Raw genomic sequence first — 16,952 nt, forward strand, 5'->3', positions numbered from 1 at the left:
TTATGCATCCAGCAGGTCTGGTGCAACGTGGTACTTTCATCTGGACCACGCTTCTGCCCGTCTGATGTATGTGTCCGTCCTTGTTGCTCTATTTTGGTCTCCACCTGCTCCTGAGAAAGACATCTTGCTGTTTTAGCAGCTAAATAGTCGCGTATGTTCACTAGCAAGTCACTCACTGTGTTAGCTGGCCATTTGGTGCGCCATCCATCCGTTATCTATACAGTCAAGCGACCCTGCAACTAGGGTCAAAGGAGGGGGCTGGAGCCAATCCCAGCTGTCATTTGGGCGAGAGGCAGGGTACACCCTGGGTTGATCGCCAGTCAATCACAGGGCTGACACACAGAGACAGACAACCTTTCATGCAATTAAGTCACCAGTTAACCTAACCAGTATGTCTTCGGACTGTGGGAGGAAGTTGGAATACCCGGAAAGAACCCAAGCAAGCTCGGGGAGAACTGAAACAATGAGCTGAAAGATGCTGAAAACGTGATGAAACACACTACAGGGGGTAATTATCTGTGGTGTGTTTCTAGTAGCCCTTTTGACAGTACAAGTAAGCATTTGACCAACTGTTAATCCACATTTGCAAAGGTGTCAGGAATCTTAAAATGACCAAAAAACACACTAATGCGTCGGTTCATTTTAACCTCAACTGTGCACGAGCATGTGCAGAAACAATTCCCTCTTTTTTCCCTCCTTATGTCCTAATGGATTTTATTCCTTTATTTATTTATTTCACTGCCCACATCAGGGCCTCTGTGTTCACTCAGTTTGTCACGCTCGTCCAACCAAAGTCACTTTATCAAATAATGAGCACGATTGTTACATTTGTTGAGCAGAGGGCCACAATTTGAATGTGGAGTGATTAGCTGAGGGTGGCAATTTTGCGAGCAGCACACTGGCCGCTAAATGATAATTCACCCTGACCAACTGGAAATCCCTTAATTCAAAATAAATATAACTTCAAATGCGTCAAACTGCCTCGATTGTTTCAGCACGCATGAAGGAATCTGCAGCCTGTTAAACCTTGTACCTGCGCGAGTTAATCAGACAGATTTAAGTGTAGTTAAGCTGGAATATGTTGTGTTCTCATGCTTTGTCGAGGTTTTTGAAGATGTTTTGCATGTTCGAGCATCTTCAGTGAAATCCCAGCATGAGCCCTCTGCGAAAGCGTACAAATAAAGCACGCCTCTGTCTTTGATCCAGAAGGACCTTGCGCTCCGTCTCCCCACGGTCTTGTGCGGTCAAGGAGGCAGAGAAGTGGCTCGGAGGGACAGGCCGCATTAGGAGAAACACAAGAAGGAGGAAGCCCCAATCTCTCACTCCATCACACGTCTCATCTCTTTAGTCGTCTGGCTGCGGCCTAGAGTGACTTTGCTTTGATGTGACCAGGACAAACTGGCTGTGACGCCATGACGGCTCCGCTAAGTGTGTGAACGCGTGTGTGTTTTTAGTTCTCGCGTGTGTTTGTGTATTTAGGGGCAGGGGGCTGAATAAATGTGTGCGTTATGAGGGGAAGAGGAGGGGAGTCATGGAGGACATTCACTTTTGATTTGGCCTCAGAGGGGTGACAAGGACTTGGAGCTCTGGTGGCATGCTTTACTGAAACAATCGTCTTTGACCACGAATAAGCGCTCGCAGACTGTCAGCCTGCCTCCTGACGACTTTTTCCTTTTCATTTTTTTTTGCTGTGAAATTTCATAGAGGGATGAAAAGCTTTTTTTTCTGCTCCGTGACATCCTGAAAGCAAGCTTTAGTTTCTGTAGCCTTGGTGCGACTGCTAATGCTTTGGAGGAGACACAAAAGTCTCTGCCTCTCTCTCTCTTTACTTGATTGTCTGACAAGTTCATTTTATCGTACTTTCCCATCTTGTGTCAAGTGTATATTTGGAAAAAAACGCGCTATAAATCAAGGCCGTACCGGCACAGTAGAGGGAGCGAGGTTTTGGTCCTGTTGATGGTCTAGAGATGGAGTAGCTCTCTGAGGAAATGAAAAGCCAGGATGAGCACTGAAGAGGTTTTTGTGGGTGTTTATGTACTGTCGGAGGGGTAGCGCTTGGATTGGTTCCTCTGTAAAAAGGGGTCTTTGACTGGAGGGAATTGGACATGCTGAAATTAAACAAGCCAATTAGGCGAGCAGAGAGTTTAGAGGTCAAAGCAGTCTCCATTAAAGTTCCTCTTCTCTGCCTAACTACTAACTCAGTCTGTCTCTGAGTCTATTGAAGCAATAAATCTGATTAGACCTCTCCCTCTCTCTCTCTCTCAGACTGTTGCTGTTGTTTTACCCTCCGCTGATCATTGTTTTTGTTACATTTGAGGCACCATTTAACACGACTTTGGGTAAAAATCCGAGGCACACATGCACGACACAAACACGCAAGCTCACACTTTGCCGAAAACTTTAATACTCCCTTAGAAACATGTGTCGGAGTGCAGCGCCGCGCTGACATTATCATTAGCTTGTTGGACACGCATTAGCACACAGAATAAAAAGTTGCAGTAATGAACTTAAGTCCCAGTTACCAGACTTGCTCCATCCGTACACACTGGGCAAACTTCTGACTTATTTAAGCGCTATCTTAACCCCGAGTCACATTAAAGAGCCACATTAAAATTTTAAGTAAAATTTACGAGCAAACAGTCGTAATATTATGAGAATATAGTCGTAATTTTAGGCCTTGGTTTGCCTGTATGTTACTTTGAGGGGGAATATCAGAAGAGCAGCCAGACGCCTGTGCTAAAATGACTAAAATCAAACAGTCTTCAAATCAAATCACTTTCCAGAGTCCTGATACTTGTGACAGTGTGGTGCTGTAATCGAATTACTACGTGTTATACGGTAACACAGTCTGCAGCAAAACCTAAAAGAGATCTTGCATGTTCTCAGGTACATGTATGCTATGTGTCCATGCTACCGGGTGTGTTCAGTAAGTATAGCTAAGGCTGATAAGTTGTATTAACCCTAACCCTAATCCTGTGCAATCATTCACATGTAGGTATAACTTCACAGGATGCTAGCGCAGGCGGCTGGCTGCTCTGATATTCCCCTGATAGTAACATATTGGCTAACAATAGCCTAAAATTACGACTTTATTCTCATAATGTAACGAGTTTATTCTGTTAATATTATGACTTTTTTCTCGTAATATTCCGACTTTTTCCCCCGTAGTATAACGACTTAATTGTGTTAATATTCCGACTTTTTTCTGGTAATATTACGACTTTCCCCCCCTAATATAACAACTTTATTCTCGTGGTATAACAACTTTATTCTTAAAATCTTTTTTTCTTTAACGTGGCCCTTATTCTCCGTCGTACTATCTAGCCTTGCAGATAGTTTGGGATTTATTTGTCCAGATTTTGAGATATCCCCTTGAGATTTCTGCCTCCACCCTTGTACAAAAGTAATGGAACTTTGTTGGATCGACTTTGTAACCAATAAAAGATTCCTCTGGTTTGCGGTTCGTGTTGAGTGATTTGGACACTGTTCCTGGAAAGAGTTGCAGCTGTTTAAATTTTCAATTCCTTGGCCACTATACTTTATACTCTACTCACTCATGTTCTTCATTAAAGCAAATCTTAGAACAAATATCTTGGAGAACTCTGTCTGCAAAACACCAGAGTTAAGTGAGAAGATATGCTTTCTACCATTTAAATTCACCTGTTTTGTGGCGTCTTGGAGGCCTGCAGCTGTCATTAGCATGTTGCTTGTTTCTTCAAGTTCTTGTCGCAGACGTTCTTCATCCATTATTAAGAAATGATGACAGAGATAGACGTGGAGATTTGGAGGATCCTGGATCTTTCTCATCCCAGCTTTTGAATTAAGTTTCAGCTGTCTTTCTTTCACTGCTTCCTCTAAGCCACCGACAGACATGCGTTTCAAACGCTGACCAAAATGTGCTGCACAGCGACCCTTGAGTTCACCGTCCACATTGACAGGAAAAGCCCAGGAATAGCAGCGTATTGAGGCTTTCTCAGTGAATAAACTCCTGCTTCTGTGTTGTGTATGTGGCTCGGCGAGGGAGTCTATCTTATAGACCGTGCTATACAAACTGAATGTGCCAGTGGCCTTGAGAGAAGAAGAGAAGAGAGAGGAGGAGGAGGGGAGCTTCTGTGTCCTTAAAGCCGCTCATTTTGTCTCCTAAGGTGAGAGGTGAAGACTCTCAATACCTCCATCAGGGCAGCGCAGAAAGGAAAGAACTATCTCAAGGTTAGAATGCCAATGGATTTTTTCTAAGAGGTGTGCGAGCAGGAGGATAAAAACTCTTGCGTCAAAAGTTGCCTTTTAGACTCTGTTATTCTCCATTCACGTCGAAGTCTCTTCCCCCTCACCGTTCTGTATTTGTATGAAGTCAAAGTGAAACATTGTGAGCTCGCCATGCATTGATCAGACCCGGGAAGAGCGGCTGTCAGCATCACTCCATCCGCTCGTCCACCGCTGTTCATAGGAGGTGTGTTTGTCCGAGTGGACGTGGGAGACACTGTGGATTTATCTGATCTTACAAGCCATCAGGTTGAGCAGAGCTTTGCTAAACATGACCTGAAGTGTGCCGGCCCCCGAGCAAACGCTGCTGTCACCTCGGCCAACCCGAGCTGTCATCTCTCCGGACGGCCCATGAGAGCTGACAGCTGTGGCGTTCCCAAAACAAATCACTGCTGCGTTTGGTAACACTCCGCGTCCCGGCGATTTAGCCCTCACCAAGACGAGAGCGGGAGCGGCGGCTGCTAATGCTCCGGCTAATGCACTGCCTGTGTGTGTGTGTGTGTGTGCGTGTGTTCATGTGCTTCTTCCTGTGTGTGTTTCTCTTTGTTTTTCCAACACCTTGTTAAATGGTTCAACATAGCGATGCGCACATCTCCCTTTGTCTCCTCCTGCTCTCCTCTCTGTGGTCTTCACCTAAATTCCCTCTGTTGTATGAGCTCAAAATGTCATCTTCCCGGCACACAGCGCCGACGATAAGGTTTAAATACACCAGAGCAGAAACCTCCACGTTCCCGGATCAATATTTGTAACCTCGAAAGCCAGAAGTTGAGTTATGGGCTAATAAAATGCAGAAATTCAAATCCGCAACTTTTCTGAGGCTTTTATTTTGTAAGAGACATAATAAAATATGGCTGCGTCGCTGTCACGCAGCCGTGAATCCTGTCAATTAATGCAGAAAAGTTGGATCTTCATTCACTGACAGTTGAGCAGCTTCACAAATTGTCATTAAGGGTCTTCTCTCTGTAGTTTTTCAGAAAAACTTTGTGTTCACAACCCAGACTGAACCGTGCAAGATCAGAAACACGGAGGTGAGGGTTCAAGAGTGAATTTTCGTCTTAACTAGACAGTTGATTGAATATTCACGGTCGCAGGGGAGATGGGGAAAAAATAACAAGGAACTGAAGCTGTGTTTATTGATAAATTTAATGGTAAAGTGGTCTGTGCTAAATGAGGTGTTTTTTTCTCTCTCTCTCTCTCTCTCTCAACTGTTTTGTGAAAGTGTTATACTTTTTAACTGACATTTTTAATGAGCTTAAAACACACTCTCTCTCTCGCACACGCACACACACAAATGAACCTGTCAGACACGGTTTAAGCAGAGATTTTTGACTATTTGTAACTGGGCTGTTTTTAGACATCAAACTACAGCAGTTGAGATGTGGTTTCTATTGATGTCATTGTTTTTATGTCACAGTCATTACTGAGATATCCTTACCCTGGCTCGTCTTTAAAGGATGGGTTCGGCTAAATTTGCTTATTTTTCCCCCCTTACGTGAAAATGAAACCATCATTCTAAACAAAGGGTGTGAATTTAGCTACAGCCATCAAACATATATTTGGACTTGAATGAGAAACACCTTCATATGTTGACAGAAACCTTGCTTTCTTGAAATTGAAAAAAAAATACCTGAAATATATTTCCTTCGTTTCCCAGCAGACGTTTGGAGGAGAGGCTTTTGTTCAGCTACACAGATGAACAACAGGAAGGAGGACATGGAGATCTCCTCTCACTACCGTCAGCTCCTCCGAGAGCTCAATGAGCAGAGGCAGCACGGCATCCTCTGCGACGCCTGTGTCATCGTGGACGGAAAGATCTTCAAAGCCCATAAGAATGTCCTCCTGGGCTCCTCGCGCTACTTCAAGACTCTTTACTGCCAGGTAAGGCCGCTACGCTTGGCAGCGCAGGGTCTGTTAAGCACTTGTTTTATTGTCGGGTCGTGGTAACTTTCCAGCCAATAAAGCTTTGTCAAATAAGCAAGAAAATATGACCGCTCTCTCTCACCCTCCAGGTTAAAAAAGGGGCAGAGCCTCACCACCAGACTACTGTCACTCACCTGGACATAGTCACGGCGACAGGCTTCAAAGCCATCCTGGACTTCATGTACTCGGCGCACCTCGCCCTCACCAGTAAGAACGTGATCGAGGTCATGTCCGCCGCCAGCTACCTGCAGATGACCGACATCGTCCAGGCGTGCCACAGCTTCATCAAGGCCGCGCTGGACATCAGCATCCGCTCCGAGATGGCCGACGAACTGGCCGACTTTGAGATGGGGGCTGTTGCCGCAGTTGGCATCGGCGGAGGTGGAGGAGGTGGTGGAGGGGTGGGTTTAGCAGGACCAGGGGGTGTTGCGGGAGCTGGTTTAGGTGGAGGAGCAGGAGGAGGGATAGTGGGCATGGCGTCTGAAGCACTGGCCTCCATCATGTCTGGTCGCAGCACCTCTCCTTGGCTGGCTCGCCGCACCAGCCCCGCCAACTCTTCTGGGGACTCAGCCATCGCCAGCTGCCACGAGGGAGGCAGCACGTACGGAAAGGAGGACCAAGAGCCCCCCAAGAGCCACGAGAGCCAGGAGGAAGCCTGCCATGACTCCCAGCCCGCCTGGCCGCACGACTACAGGCCCGTCACCGTCAAAGAGGAACAGGTGTCCCCCGCCTCCTCCTCGCATCCCAGGGACACTCCCAGGGGGGCTGCGCAGAGCCAGGGGGAGCAAGGTGCTGGAGGGGCTGCCGGAGGAGGCGGAGACGGGCCCTGGCAACCCCTGTCAGGGTCAGGGCGGAGGAAGAACAGGAAGAACAAGGACACTGTCAGACATATTACCCAGCAGGCCGAGAGGAACTGGGACAGAGAGCGGGACAGGGAGAGAGACCGGGACAGTAGGCCTGGATCTCCTCTGCCCTCCATGCTGGCTGTGGCTGGATGGAACTACAACGGACAGGAAATCCCAGGTAAGGCCGACCCAACAGCTTCCTGTTTCCTTTTATTTTGAAAGTCCTGCTGCCTATCCGTTTTTTTCATGTAGATAAAACTGACACAGCAGCGGATTTGGGTCACCGCTTGGCAATGGTGAAAGCAATCCGTGTGTTTTCAAGATCCAAATCCTGTTTTTATAGTGGATTTGTGGGTTTGATAATGAGTTTAGCGGCACAACAACAGGTGGATTTAACTTGGACTAGCTCTCAGAATTGGAAGGATGGACGCGAGCCAAAAGGAAGCAGATCTGCACTTTTCTCTTGGAGAGCGCTCCGCGGTGCTGATTTGATGACTTTAGGGCTTTCTTGGAGTTACTGTTGTTTCATAAGGCTGGAACCTACTTAATTAGTTATCCCATCATGTCATTAGAGAATGACTGGTGAGCTAATAAGATTAGGTTCGATAAATAGGTGAGACTTGTCTCAGCACTCGGTAGAGTCTGATTTATGTTTGCTTCTCTAATAAAAAGACTCTTTTTAGCAGTAGTTGCGTGCAAGCGTTCAAACTCCTTTGTTGACTTTTGTTGAACTCAAGTTCAACACAGTGTGCGTGACGCTGTACATATGCCTCTAATGCCGTGTGGTTATTTCAGTGCATGTTAGCCATCCGCACAGTTTACTGGTATAAAATGACCTAGTTTCCTCCTCCGGGGTCGAGATTAGCGAGCTGCTACACTAACGTGTGAGGCCTAAGATGATTATCTCAAATCTTGGAGGTGCGAGGTGAAGCCTGGGTAAATGCAGATGGATAATACAATCCTCTTCTTACGGCAGTTTATGTAACACACACTCCTACATAGACGCACAAACACACTCAGGCTTACTTATTTTGAGAAAGTGTCTCTTGATCCTGAGCGTTGCAGAATAGTTTAGTGAATTCCTTTACACTAAAAACTAATCTAGAAAACACTTAGCTCTGTGTCAGTGTGTGCGTGGGTGTGTGCGTATGTTTGCACCAGCGGGCCCAAGGCGTCGATAGGTAGATCATTAAAAGTAAGAGAAGCTAATCCTGGGCGCATTAAGGGAGTTGGCTGTGAAATGGGCACACGCGTCGCACAGCGAAAGAAAACAGGATAATTGAATTGACCTGGGTCACTGCACGGATTACCAGCGCGTCCTCGCCATCCCTGGCTCCTCCCCCTCTCTCTGGGGTTTAGGGAAGGACCTTCTGGAAAGGGCAAGAGGAGGGAAAAGGGAGAGAGCGGGGTAATGAGAGAGAGAAACGGAACGGAGACGAGAAAAGAGAGGCAGAGAAGACGGAGCATCCGCACGGGCTTAGGAGGGTTTGTCTGCTTAGCCTTAAGTGTCCTTAGTCCCAGATTTTGTGACCTGCAGTCAGGCCTTTCTAAGCTGCTCAAGTACATCTTGTCTTGAGCTGCAGATTCACACACATGCATTAACACATACACTAACAAAGCAACTGGCACCATTAAGCCCACCGGCCAGCCCTCTGGTTCTGCGCTGTGGTAGAAGGTAGAGTTTAAGTCTGCCTGTGGTGAGGCAGCCGTTACCAAGAGAGCCGCTTCCTCGCCTAAAGGTTACAGGAAGTGTAGGGTTCCTGCACCGCTTGTTCGCCAAAAACCAACCCTTTACCCGGCTCTCAGCTTGAGACTGAGCTCTGGAGGAGGAAACAAGAGCCTTTGTATCATGAGGTGATCAACTATTCGAGGCCTGACCGTGCCTTTTAGCAGTACGATATCATGTTACCAGTGGGCTTTATGTGACGTTAAAGAGAGGTGGTGTATGACAGTGAGGATCCGCTTGTGGGTTGAGTCACTTTGCAGGAGGTGGTTTGTGTGTTTAGAGAAGGTTTGGGGGATTGCTGAACAGGTTTAGTGAGGTCATTATTGGAGCCTGTACGTGGGGGCAGTGTGATTTGCGGTTGTGGAAGAGCTCTTCTACTTTTACCACTGCGATGCCCTTATAATGAAAAACCTTTTAAGTAGGTGACTTTTGTTGGTGTTTACTTTTGCCAAGTCAGAGTCAAAAATACACAGGATCTGGATGGGCTTTTGAGAGTTTGTCTGCTTAAGTCTTAAGTCTCCTTAAGTACAGATTTTGTCACCTGCGGTAGAAGATCCGAATCAGATGTACAAGCATATGGGAAGAATTAGAAAGTAATGTACGATTCTATTTTAAAGTTTCTAATAACACGGCGCTGCTTTCGGACGTAAGCAAGTTAGGCAGCGGAGAGCTATTACGCATGATGACACAGTTTGTGTTTTTTTGGCCACATTTCAAGATTTCTGTCTCATGATTGAACACTAGAAACACAAGCACACAAAATAATTAAATAGCTTATGGACGGGTATAAATAATATCCATGTGATAGTTTGATTATCCAGGCCCAAGCCGCATTGTTTCCATCATGTAAAGTTGTACTTATCTACGTGTGTGTGTGTGTGTGTGTGTGTGTGTGTGTGTGTGTTCTAAAACGGAGAAAATCCGCCATATGTTGCTTGATAAATGAAACGATTGTTAAAAATGCCGTCAATTTATCTTCTGTCGATCGACCATTTCTGCGGCTGACATTTAGACTCGTCGCGGCAGGAAGGGCACAGGTGTAATTAATAACACTAACGTTGGCTTTGCTAACGATGGCTCAGTTCCATTAAGCGTCCCAGTAAGCCGAGACAGTAATACAGCAGTCAGGATCCAGGAAGAAGCACACCAGAATAAAATGCGGCTATTAGCTACACCTGTGGGTTATCGCCGTGACACGTCTAGTGCTGTGCCTGAAACCAGTCTATACTCAATATGTAGGCCACTTTATAGTGAGTTAGACATTTTAAATATTGCTGCCCAGTGTATATTTAGAATTATTATGTTCTTTATAGTCTCAATTTTAAATTTAAATTGATTTTTCTTTACCTATACAGACAAATGTTACTTCCTTTGCTCAGATTGCACAAAAAATAGTGTTATAATGGTCTTGTGTGATTAAAACTATAAAAAAAAATCCTGAAATTTTATATTAAATTGTATTACTGTATCGCGATATTTGGTATCATAACCCCTGTATTGTGATATTGTGATATTGTGATACATATCGTATCGTCCAATTCCTTCCCAACACACAGCCGTCATCTCTTACCAGCAGTATATACCATCATGCATTGCACTGAAGGAAAAAAAGACAGCAATAATGTAAATCTGGAAAATAGATATTAAACTGTATTAATGTATCGCGATATTTGGTATCATAACCCCTGTATCGTGATATCGTGATATCATGATGCGTATCGTATTGTGAAAATGTTTCCCAATACACAGCCATCCTCTCTTATCAAGCGCTATTTACCATCATGCATTGCACTGATTGAAAAAGAGTGTGTGTGTGTTTGTGTGTGTGTTTGTTGTGGGGCTGTTGTTCCATGAAGTCCAGTTGTTGGTTTCCACATAGGGATATGGTAGAAAGTAGAAAGGGCACCTTCAGTCTGAGATTAGCTTAATTGCTTCATTCTTTATTGATGAGAAGTGCCTTTACACACACACACACACACACACACGCTCTCATTCATCTGTGATCAGGTCCATGCCTTACTATTAGAAACGCTTCTATTACATACAACGCAGGGGCTGCTTGACTGAGGATTTGGCTGGATTACTGTGTAATATAAGGATAATATATGGCTGTGTAAAGGCTCAGTGTATTAGCGCGCGGCCGTTTTAAAGATTTTTTTTTATGAAAATGCCGTGTGCCCGTGTTGACATAAACAGCTGCAGGAATTAGGATTTGTTTTCTTTAGATCCCCTTCCCCTGCAAACATCTGCTGTGTTCACTTGATGTCATTACTGAGGCCTCTAAGCACTCAACTTCCTTTCCTCTCTCTCTCTCTCTCCTGCTTACGCTTGATCTCCCTCTTTCTTCCGCTCACCTTGTCTGCTGACACAAATATTTGAAATCGTACGTATGTGAATTGGAGAACAAATCAGCGAACGCCTGCTTTCCAGTGATCTGATCATGTGCGCAGACTTTTCGGCACAATACCATATTAGAGTTGACATTTTTGGGAGGAGGGGAGTTTAAAATAGTCCCTGCTTCTCCTGTCTGCTTATGCCTTTAAATAATTACCTGAAATTATTTTTAGTTTGGCCCCCGCTGCTTCTCCCAGACCCGGATTAAAAAGCGACTGCAAATCAGAGACGGGGAGTGTTTTTTGAAAATCAAGCGTCAAGGCTTGTTTAAATAATTCAGTATATCCTTCTTTGATGCCTCAAATCTGCCTCTGCTCTTGTAATTCATTAGCTGATCAACAGAGAAATTACTTGACGAAAATTTAGATAATTAAAGATCATTTATCAAGCAGACTTGTCAAACATTTCCAGCCTGTCGAGTGCGAGGATGGGCTGTGTTTTCTTTTTAATTGAACATTCTTTGCTTTCTTGCTGTCGAAAACAAGCTTAAGAACAGATTAGCATCTTTTTTTTGACATTTTAATGACTGAGAATTTAATTGATCCATTGAAAAAAGTGATCAAATAAACAGAAAGGGGACAAAAATGCAAGATGCATCCCTTGTGTTCTGTGTGTTACATATTCTGACTTAAATATACTCCTCTACATTGCCATTATATTTCACTTATTCCGACACTTTCCCCCTGACCGTCTGCCAATAAAAATGTATTAAGTACTTTCTTTACATTCACTGCTCTTATGTATTTAGAGTCGGTGTCACTTCTCCAAAAGATGTGTCATCTCGAGGAAGAGCTCGTTCCCTCTCTCTCTCTCTCTCTCTCTCGCACCGAGTAAAAGTCTGAGCCGCTGAAAACACAAGAGAACGATTGATTTCTCTCCTACTTCCTGTATACTTGGGGCAAACACCAACTTGATCTTTATCCCACATAATAACAGCACTGGAAATACTTTTTGTTTGTTTTTTCCCTGGTATTAAAAATCACACACACACACACACACACATGGTGACCTTTAGTGGCAGCTTGGGGGATTTTGGCAATCCGGTACATGGCCGGTGTGATGTTCTCTCTCTCTCTCTCTCTCTCTCTCTCTCGCTCACACACACACACACACACACACACACAGCTTAGAGCATGTGATTATGTAGACGTGAACAGTTCAATCACACGTGGGCTGTTCTTTCCATTTCCCTCTAGCTGTTGCACATTGATTACATCGAGAAATCTTTTTTGAAATCCAACATCTTTATCTGAGTCTCTTCCTCTGCTCGCTGCGGCCTCAGAGTTCCCCGACTCAACCGCACACACACACACACACACACACACACCGTTAACACAAATTCGCAGGAACTCAGAAAGTGAAATCATCTTTCCATGGAGCTGTTTCCTGTTGCAGTTCATGCTGCATGTTTTGTCTTGTCCTCCTCCTGGACTCACCTGCACACACACACACACACACGCGCTCCTGAGTCTGCCCTCTGTACTTTGCACTTCCGCACAAACTTTTTCTGTTTTTTTCTCCTCTCCCTCCCTGCGCTGCTCTCCCCAAGTCTCGGCAGTCTAAAGGTGAACACTTGAAATAATGAATCGGATCCCCCTTTCGCCCCCTTCCTCTCTGTATTCCAGTTAAGACTCTCCCCATAGTATTTGCACTTCATTAAACTTGAAATAGGTTTAATATTTAAAACACCTGAACACATTTCAGCCCCCCTCACCCCTCGCACGTCTCTCTCCGCTTTTTCTCTCCCTTTTTTTCCTCGCCTCACAGTTTAATAATCTACTCTCATATTTCCTCCCTAATTCACTCCTCCTTCATTAAAAACCAAAATAGATTTAATATTTCAGACTGTGTGGACTTAATTTTTAACCCCTTGCTTCTTGGCTCACTGCGGGTTAGATAACTACATCGTGTTTAGGCCTCTCTCCGTTTCCTTTTTTTTTTGTGCCTCCTGGTTCATCTTTCTCACTTTTCCCGCAGTCGGTCTATTATCTCGTCCGTCTCTCACTGTCTTTGTACTCCCGGCCTCTCTGTGTGTCTCACCCTGTCTCCCCCACCCCCTATTTGCTCTGCCTCTTTGTCCCCTTTGACTGCACAGATGATTTCAGCCCTTTCCTCCCACCCTATTGACTTTTGTGGCCTGCTCACCCCACCTCCCTCAGTTTCCCCTTCTCCCTCCATCTTCTCCACATGTGCGCTCTCGTTTCCCCCTCGCTTGTGTCTTACAGGCTTGAACGCTTCTCTTTTTTGGACTAAGCATCCGCCTTCACCCCTTTTCCCTCCTTCTGTCTTTCTTCCTGTCAGCCTCTGAATTAAAGAGAAAAAAAAGTTCCATTATCCTAGTGGTAACCAATCATTTCTCACCGCCCACCAGCCATCTTTGTCATATGACCTCACATCCTGGTGGACATTATGGGCAGTCCACCAGCTAAAAGCCCCTTCTCCTACTCCACCACCACCACCACCACCACGCCATCACACCACACCACACACACACATTCACACAATTTTTCACACTCTTGCTGTCTGTCTTTTTCTCTCGCAGCACTCTCCATCTCCCTCCCTCAGTCCTCTATACTGACACCTGCTCTATTTATAATTCTCTGGCTTTAAAAGAGCCATTTTGGGCAGGAAGCTGCCCCCTCCCAACTCCTGACCATGGCTTTTTTCCAAAAACGTCCACACCCCCCACTTCTCCACCTCCTGCCCCTGGAACAGGCCCGAAGAAGAATTGCTGGGTGGAGAAGAGAAGGAGGAGTGTGTGTGTGTGTGTGTGTGTTAAGGGGGGGGTTAAAGATTAGCCATCCCACCCTGAGTGCACCTGGGTTGGGCCCATGTGTGTGCTTTCTTCAGCCATGGCCCACACACAGACTGCACACACACCCTGCCTCGAACGTACACACAAATACATAAACACATGCAGGGAAATATCATATCCCTTTATTTCACTTTAAAAGGTCTGCGACTAAACTTGCACATTGATTGCTCGGATCTAAGAATCAAACTACCCAGAATGCATCCTGACAGGATGTCCTGTTGGCACAGTGCAGAGGTGGGTTGGTCAGGAGGTTTCTGTGGTTGAACATTCACTGCAGCAGTACCCCTTAAGGTACATCCCCACCCTCACACGTCAACACACACTTCAAACTGCATCACTACCTACCCCAAACGTCTATATATAGATATGTTAATGCTTGTGGGTAACTTTGTAGATCACACACACACTCAGGCATAAGTACACACTCAGCGTCATCTAAAAGTCGGTGCAGTTATTTATTCTAACGCTCAATTCCATCAAGAAAATTACATCCCCTCGCTGCCCCGCTCGCTCTGCAAACCCACTGTACCTTTTATAGCAAAAAAAGAAAACTATGATTTTATAAACACCTGTGTGATGTTAATAAATGACAACATGAAATAGTTATATAGGATTTTCTTTGACTCGATCAGCATGCTCCAACTTTTGTAATCACGGTTCCCATAATGCTTTGGGAGCTGCAGACAGGAAATATGACGTTGCAGTCGAGTCAGATACAGTTAGATGTGCGCTACAACTTGAGCTCCGCTTGTTTGCTCTATTTCTAACATATGCCAAATTAGCAGTTCGTGTTTGCAGTATTACTATGGATAAACAGACAACTTCCTCTCAACTGCTTTGACACTGAAAATACTGAAGAAAAGATTTGGAGATCTGATGACCTCTCAAAGTTTGGCTTCTCATCTGCCCCTCGTACACTGCCGGTTCATGGCGGGATTATTACGCCTCTGTTGCGTTCCGTCTTCTATGAAGAACGCATGGAGGAGTGGTTGGAACGCATTGGTGGGGCGAAGTCGTTTGGCCTCTGAGCCGACCTCGGAGGTAGTAACAGAGGCGACAAAGCGACTGTGTAGACTGTGGAGTTGGCAGGGCAAAACAGCGCCGTGTCTGTGTATTTGAAGCATGCCCTGTTTGTTTACACCTCGGGAACATTTTGCTTCCGCAATGCTGGAACGCTGCTTGGTCTAATGTTAAAAGGCTGCATGGCAGTGGAGCTTTGTTACGGCGCTGAGGCGGCACCGCTGTGTAAAAAGGGCTAGCTATAGTTAACTGTGCGCTACAACGTTAGCCCCGCCCTTTTGCTTTATATGTTCACATTTTGGCAACTAAAAAGTGCCAAATTAGCAGTTTGTGTTTCAATATAACTATCGATGTGTAGACGACTTTTGCTCGACTGCTTTGAGGCTGAAAAACTGAACAAAAGTTTGATTCTCATGCAAGTTTTGGAGATAACCCCTGAAAGTTTAAATTTGCCCTCTAATAGTTGCAATCTGGTATGAAGGGGATTTAAAAGTACCATAACTCCTCTCACCTCATGCATGTTCCCCATGACAGCGAGACATTTTATTTTACCTTTATATTACCCAGAATAACTCCAATGCGATACGGCAGCATAAAAAGTGTCACATAAAGAACAAATAGCTGAAATTGCATCAAATAACCAGCAGTAAGACAGGTGCATTCACTGGTCAAATGATCCTTAAACCTGTTTTTTATAATCTTCCGAGCTAATAAATCGCTCCAGTTTAAGGTGACCCTGTAGCTGAGACGAGGGAGCAACAACATTAAAAGCATCTTTCCCAAAGGCAGAGCGAGTTCGACGAATGACAAACATAATGTGTCCGTGCGAGCGAAGGCTGCAGCCACTGAACGTCGGGAGGCAACATAGATAAGAAGGCAGGTCATGTCGTATCGCCTTGTGTCCAACACTTTCAGTGAAGATGATAGCATGCATGAAAAGAATATCAATGATGTACACACATTTCTACACATTTTCCTTTATTGCTTGTGAGCTGTTGGATGATTTGATCTATTCAAGGCTCTGAATAGTATTTGGAATAAATCTGAGAGGGAAGAGTCAGTCAGAGGTTGAAGTATTCGACTTGTGTGGAGCAGTCGCAGGTAGGCACAGCTTCTGTTAAGGGGAGACAAGTCAATAAAGTTTGGCGCCTCTGATCTCAAGCTTTCACACGAGATCTCTTTAAACGTGTCCTCTTGCAGCAGGATCTTTTTTTGTGCGATGAAGCCGTAAACCGTTGTGAAAAAATAGTCTTAAACCAATCTCGGTGCATTACGTAGGAGCCACACCTCCTCCTCCTCCTCCTCCTCTTCTTCGATGAGAGATCCGTGACGAGCCTCCTCTTTTGGAGATCTGAGATTTGGATGTGATGTGATGTGAGCTGGGATGCCTCTCTCCTCTCTCCTCTCTCCTCCAGTGATCTGATAGCCAGTAATGGGCCCTGTAGCCGTGAGCCTGGCAGCGCTGCTCGCTGTGGCTTATGTGTCACACTGTACCCAGCGTTCAGCGAGAGTTAGCCGAGCGCGAGCAGCCGGGGATATGGAGACTGGTGGAGTGTGTGCGTGAGAGACAGAGAGGCAGGTACACACGCTGGCAGACTGACTGACAGGAAGAAGCAGAAAACTGTAACTTTCATGAAGAGTTTAACCTTAAAAAAAAACAGCTTTACAGTAAGCCCCTGGCTGGATTTCTCTCTCATTTTCAGTCAACCTGAAGTTCCTCTTCCCCGCTCTGTTTATTTTAGAAAGGTGGCTTTGTTCTATTTACCGTACCCACTCCCTCTGCGGCCTCTACCCCCGTCAGACCAGTTAGAAACAGGGGAGAGGCGAGGAAGAGGAGGAGGAGGGGGAGAGGGGAGGGTGCATGATGTTTGGACAAACGGACAACCCGAACAGGATATAGAGGTCTACAGCCTGTGGGTGTGTCGGTTTGGCCGCGGCTCAGCTCGCACACAAACACACACTCGCTCGC

At 45.4% G+C, this 16,952-nt stretch overlaps 1 protein-coding gene across 2 annotated transcripts in view; it reads left to right on the forward strand.

Annotated features, from left to right (window-relative positions):
- zbtb46 (zinc finger and BTB domain containing 46) overlaps positions 1-16,952 on the forward strand; it is a 61,233-nt gene that overhangs the window by 14,541 nt on the left and 29,740 nt on the right. For both annotated transcript variants that reach the window (XM_069660590.1, XM_069660589.1), the window contains exons 2-3: positions 5,918-6,141; positions 6,273-7,206. In XM_069660590.1, coding sequence (XP_069516691.1) covers positions 5,956-6,141; positions 6,273-7,206 — 1,120 coding nt within the window. In that variant the 5' untranslated portion in view covers positions 5,918-5,955. The remainder of the gene's footprint in view (positions 1-5,917; positions 6,142-6,272; positions 7,207-16,952) is intronic.

This window comes from Semicossyphus pulcher, unplaced genomic scaffold, assembly GCF_022749685.1.
Source record: "Semicossyphus pulcher isolate SPU_LCO1_2020_fin unplaced genomic scaffold, fSemPul1.0.p SCAF_13, whole genome shotgun sequence".
Lineage (NCBI taxonomy): Eukaryota > Metazoa > Chordata > Actinopteri > Labriformes > Labridae > Semicossyphus > Semicossyphus pulcher.